The sequence below is a fragment of the Nerophis lumbriciformis genome, linkage group LG29, assembly GCF_033978685.3.
Source record: "Nerophis lumbriciformis linkage group LG29, RoL_Nlum_v2.1, whole genome shotgun sequence".
NCBI lineage: Eukaryota > Metazoa > Chordata > Actinopteri > Syngnathiformes > Syngnathidae > Nerophis > Nerophis lumbriciformis.
Window position 1 is genome coordinate 25,851,501 of NC_084576.2, and position 6,000 is coordinate 25,857,500.

At 40.3% G+C, this 6,000-nt stretch overlaps 1 protein-coding gene across 1 annotated transcript in view; it reads left to right on the forward strand.

Annotated features, from left to right (window-relative positions):
* Positions 1–6,000, forward strand: part of LOC133571811 (neuroepithelial cell-transforming gene 1 protein-like) — a 33,793-nt gene that overhangs the window by 24,945 nt on the left and 2,848 nt on the right. Inside the window, exons 6-9 of the mRNA XM_061924302.2 lie at positions 1,968–2,030; positions 2,111–2,207; positions 4,106–4,182; positions 4,258–4,515. Coding sequence (XP_061780286.1) covers positions 1,968–2,030; positions 2,111–2,207; positions 4,106–4,182; positions 4,258–4,515 — 495 coding nt within the window. The remainder of the gene's footprint in view (positions 1–1,967; positions 2,031–2,110; positions 2,208–4,105; positions 4,183–4,257; positions 4,516–6,000) is intronic.

Here is a 6,000-nt window from a genome sequence, read left to right on the forward strand (position 1 = left end):
TGTCCAACTCTTTAATTACCGATACCGATATCAACCGATGAGGGGGCGACTTGTCCAGGGTGTACCCCGCCTTCCGCCCGATTGTAGCTGAGATAGGCTCCCGCAACCCCGAAGGGAATAAGCGGTAGAAAATGGATGGATGGATGGATATCAACCGATACCGATATCAACCGATATAGACAGTCGTGGAATTAACACATTATTATGCCTAATTTGGACAACCAGGTATGGTGAAGATAAGGTACTTTTAAACATTTTTTATAAAATAAGATAAATAAATTAAAAACATTTTCTTGAATAAAAAAGAAAGTAAAACAATATAAAAACAGTTACATAGAAACTAGTAATTAATGCAAATTAGTAAAATTAACTGTTAAAGGTTAGTACTATTAGTGGACCAGCAGCACGCACAATCATGTGTGCTTACGGACTGTATCCCTTGCAGACTGTATTGATATATATTGATATATAATGTAGGAACCACAATATTAATAACAGAAAGAAACAACCCTTTTGTGTGAATGAGTGTAAATGGGGGAGGGAGTTTTTTTGGGTTGGTGCACTAATTTTAAGTGTATCTTGTGTTTTTTATGTTGATTTAATAAAAATAAAAAAAACGATACTGATAATAAAAAAACGATACCGATAATTTCCGATATTACATTTTAACGCATTTATCGGCGGGCCGATATTATCGGACATCTCTAATTAGAATTGTACACTGCTTTATATTAGAAATGGCAACAGCGGAGGATGAATGCCTCATAACAAAAGGATAGAGAAAAAGAAGGAGCTTATTGACTATAAGGGCGGACTCGCGCAAATTTTCAAGACTTATGCAGATCCCAAATACGCAACAGCAGGTACCAGAAGGTAAGAAAAGTTGGTTTTTGCATAATATTGCGAAACAAAACGCCAGATAATATGACCATAACAATGTTGAAGCACAGTACGTCTGACTATGGTAGTTGCAATGCTTCACGTTCCATCAAGCGTTGCGACTTAATAGCTTACCAAAGTCGTGCTAAAATATTTTGACTGTTTTTTTAAGCGCCGTGTGTAGTGTTTTATGTTCTCAATGGAATATTTAAAGTTTTTGTCAGAATAATTGTATCTAAGTTATCAAAGAACTTTGGGTTGCCATGAGTTCCCGGTGAGAAGACAAAAGCTGTCTTTGATCGTACCAACAAAAAAAAAGGCTTGTAAAACTCCACTGTGTAGGATGGGGAGCGACATGAGGGTTCTGTTTTTTTGATGTATTGTAATACGCAGAACGATTTTGTCTTGACCCGAGAACTACAAAGCAGAGCACCTTTTCTTTGAACCGTTTTACGACCTTTTCTTTGAACCGTTTTGTGGCCAAATGCAGCACCTGTTTACGACCCCCTTCCTTTAGAAACAGCTGTTGCCATGTAATCAGGGAAAGTCCAAGTAAAAGAGGAGGCGTGCAATCTTTCGTCAGAGCGTGGTGAGACTGTACAAAGAGTACAGTCCAGACGTTTCTCCTCAATTGAGCCGAATTTAATTCTGTCTCTGTTTAATTCCTTGCTTCTTGTCTTGTTCAATAGATGTCATCAGTGTTTGAACCTGACAGTTTTGGTGTTGTTTGCTGGCGTCATCTTGCAGTCCACTCGCATCTCTTATGTGTGACTGCCATCTACTGGTCGCATTTGTCATTACACCATGTACCAAATGAAATATCTTCGAGGTTGGTAGGGCAACCAAAATTATTCTGTACATTAGGCGCTATATTGATTTTTGAGAAAATTAAAGGATTTTAAGTGCGCCTTATAGTCCGAAAAATACGGTACTTGTTATTGTTATATATTAACACGAGGGCTTGATTTGGTCTCAAAATAATGCTGACAATACTATTGTTTATCGGCAATAATCTGTGGGACAATATAACGTCTGTCAAACTTCAGTTTACACAAAGTCATGTGACCCTTCTTCTCCTCCTCCTCCAGGCAATTTATGAGCTCTTCAGGGGAGAGCAGGATCTCATCGAAGATCTCCAACTCGCACGAAAGGTTTGCCCGACACCATGGAATAAAACCGATGTGTCCTCGTTTGTGTCAGTTTGCTGATGAGCTGCCTTTGCTTTGCTCAGGCTTACCATGACCCCATGCTCAAGCTCTGCATCATGACAGAGGAGGAACTGGCCCACATCTTTGGGGACCTGGACGCCTACATCCCCCTGCACGAAGGTAAGGAAAGACTCTGGTTAAAAAGTGCAAGGAGAATAGAAGACAATATACATGGGATTTTTCCGTCCATAGTCGGAAATCCGTCTTTTTTATCTCTGTAAAAATATTTTAAAAACTTTTTACGTTTTTCTTAGTTTTTTCCGATCTGCAATGTGTGTTAAAATCTTGAAAAACTACGGTTTTACTGTAATGAGTACGGTTTTCGATAATCCAATGGTAAAAACTACGGTTTTCCATTAAAAATGATTATCGTATTTTCCAGACCATAGGGCGCACCGGATTATAAGGCGCACTGCCGATGAATGGTCTATTTTTGATCTGTTTTCATATATAAGGCGCAAAGGATTATAGGGCGCATTAAAGGGGTCATTTTTTTTTTTTTTTTTTCCAAATGTAAAAGACTTCCTTGTGGTCTACATAACATGTAATGGTAGTCAAAATGTTGCATAGATGATGTTTTACAGATCATCTTCAAGCCACTTTCTGACAGTCGCTTCCAGATGCGCCGTTTTGTGGGCGGTCTTATTTACGTGGCTCACCTTCGATAGCGTCTTCCCATCCGTCATCTTTGTGGTAGCGGTGTAGCGTGCAAGGACGGGAGTGGAAGAAGTGTCAAAAGATGGCGCTAACTGTTTTAATGACATTCAGACTTTACTTCAATCAATACCCGGAGCAGCATCTCCTCATCCGGAAACAACAATACCGGAAATGTGTCCCGTAAAAAAACGTCCGCCCGGAACTCTAATAACTAAAGTTCCTTGGGTGAATAATGTAAACTCACCACACCGGTATGTTTTAGCGCTTTCATGGCGAGTTTACTGACAGATATAAGTAAGAACTTTACACTACTTTATATTAGAAATGGCAACAGCGGAGGATGAATTTCCCATAACAAGAAGATAGAGAAAAAGAAGAAGCTTATCGACTACAAAGGCGGCCTCGCGCAAATTTTATGCAGATCCCAAATACAGATCAGCAGGTACCAAAAGGTAAAAAAAGTTGCTTTTGCATAATATTCCGAAACAAAACGCCAGATAATATCTTACCTTATACACACACCATAATAATACTCCTATGTTTAATCCGTCGACAATCCATCAAGCCGTGCGGCTTCATAGCTTACCAAAGTTGTACTAAAACGTTTTGATAGATTTTTGAGCACCGTGTGTAATGTTCTATATTTTCAATGGAACATATAAAATGTCAGTGTTTACTTGAGTCATATTGCCATCATAGTGCAGTCTACACGTATCTCTTATGTGTGACTGCCATCTACTGGTCACACTTATCATTTCACCATGTACCAAATAAAATAGCTTCGAGGTCGGTAAGCAAAACCAGAATTATTCTGTACATTAGGCGCACCGGGTTATAAGGCGCACTGTCGATTTTTGAGGGGAAAAAATTAATTTTAAGTGCGCCTTATAGTCCGGAAAATACGGTGACTTAAAAATCAAAGCTCCGTAGCGAAACAACTCCACGGGCAGGGTATAACATATGCGGGAAACATCAATGATGATTGGTTGGTTTACGTATAAGAACATCCATGATTGGTTGGTTGTTTGCTATGATGAGTCACGATTGGTTAAGATTAGGGCAAAACATTAGGGACAGGCCAATCAGAGGCAAGATAGGGCGGGTCATGGAACCAGGAAGGGAATTCACAACAGACATCCCAAATGACGAGAAGAGAAGAGGGAAAATTCAAGCGGGTGATTTATATATATAAAAAAAACTAGTGGAAGATGGCAGAGGGATTCTCTTCCTTAGATTTTTATTTTAGTGTTTGGCCCCCAGCCCCCCCCCCCCCCCCCCCGCTTATTTTCAGTCTTTTTCATTAAGTTCAAATCACATGCCTGATGAATGAACCTGCACTTTTAAAACGTCTTCCTCCTTAGATCTTCTCGTGAAACTGACGGAAGGAACAGGCTCCGACGGGACAGTCGCTCAGATAGGACAGACCATGATCGACTGGGTAAGACCGGACGCAGCACCTTGTCGCCCGTCACAGCCGTGACCCAGACCGTCCACGTGTTCCTCCCGACTGCAGCTTCCAGGCCTGAACGCCTACAAGAACTACTGCAGCAACCAGCTGGCCGCCAAGGCGCTGCTGGACCAGAAGAAGCAGGACCGGCAGGTGCAGGACTTCCTCCAGCGCTGCCTGGAGTCGCCCTTCAGCAGGAAGCTGGACCTGTGGAGCTTCCTGGACATCCCCCGCTCGCGCCTGGTCAAATACCCGCTGCTGCTGAGAGAGATCCTCCGACACACTCCCGCGGACCACCAGGACGTGGCCAGCCTGGAGAGAGCTGTAAGTGCTTATTTCCTCTAATAGTGGCCTCTCAAATTAGGGTGTCACTTAAATGTGGGACAGTCAAGTCTCGAAAAATAATAGATTTATTACAATGCATATTTTAAATATGTATTAGTGTTTATTTAAAGGCAAAACATACTGTTTTAAATACTTATACATTTAATAAATTATCTAAGTTTAGAATTATAATATAGAATTGTTCCATACAGAATATGTGTATGTATATATATATATATATATATATATATATATATATATATATATATATTAGTCAAGGTTTCTGTGGTTTATCCGTTATACAGTGCTCAATACCAGGGTAGAATATACGTTGGGTCAGGAAAAAACACAGAGGCTATGTCATCCCTACAAGCCTGTTTTGCAGGTTTCCCTGCTCTTCAGGGGATTTTAGTGAAGTGTCTGTGGTTGCTACATACTGTATATATAGGGTACATTACATGGGGGTGTGGCTGTGGAGGGAGATGTGGCCAGGAGCAAAGGTCACCGCCTCTGTCCATGGTGCTGAGGACAGAGCACCATCAGACGGGGGCGTGGCAGTGCAGACGGCGAGACACGGCTGGCAGGTGATTAGATTTCACAGGCGGTACGTGTTATTCTAATCATCTGTTGTCTTTAACAGTAAAGGGCCGGGAGCAGGAGGGGAGAGAGGATACGGACGTGACTGAAAAGTCACGTTCTACTGGAGAGAACTATTGTTGAAACATTTGCTTATTAAAACCTTGTTAAAACCTGCACGCTGGGCTCCTGTGGCTTGTCTTACAGTGGGACTGCGAAGAAGCAACTTCCACAGTGGCCATTGTTACACAAGGCCCTACTGTGTAACAATGGCCACACCCCCATGTAACGTACCCGATATATACAGTATGTAACAACCACAGACACTTCGATAAAATCCCCTGAAGAGCAGGGAAACCTGGGAAACAGGCTTGTACAGTACAGTAATTAAAATCATAGAACATAAAAATACATAATCGAAAAAAAAATTTTACTAAAAAATATAGTAATTAGTCATATTACAATATGCATATGTATTTATATATTGTGTATACAGTGTATTTATATGTGTAAGTATATATATATAGTGTGGATGTATAAAACATTAAGTATATATGTGTGTGTGTGTATGCATATTGTCTATATATTTTGTGTGTACACATATATAAAGATATATATATATACATATATATATACACATATATATGTACACACATATATATATATATATATATATATATATATGTATGTATGTATATATACACACACACACGTTAAAAAAAATAGGCTATTTCATCCCTACAAGCCTGTTTCGCAGGTTTCCCTGCTCTTCAGGGGATTTTATTGACGTGTCTGTGGTTGTTACATATATATATATAGGGTACATTACATGGGGGTGTGGCCATTGTTACACAGTAGTTACACAAGGCACAACTGTGTAACAATTGCCACAGACTAGAGATGCGCGGT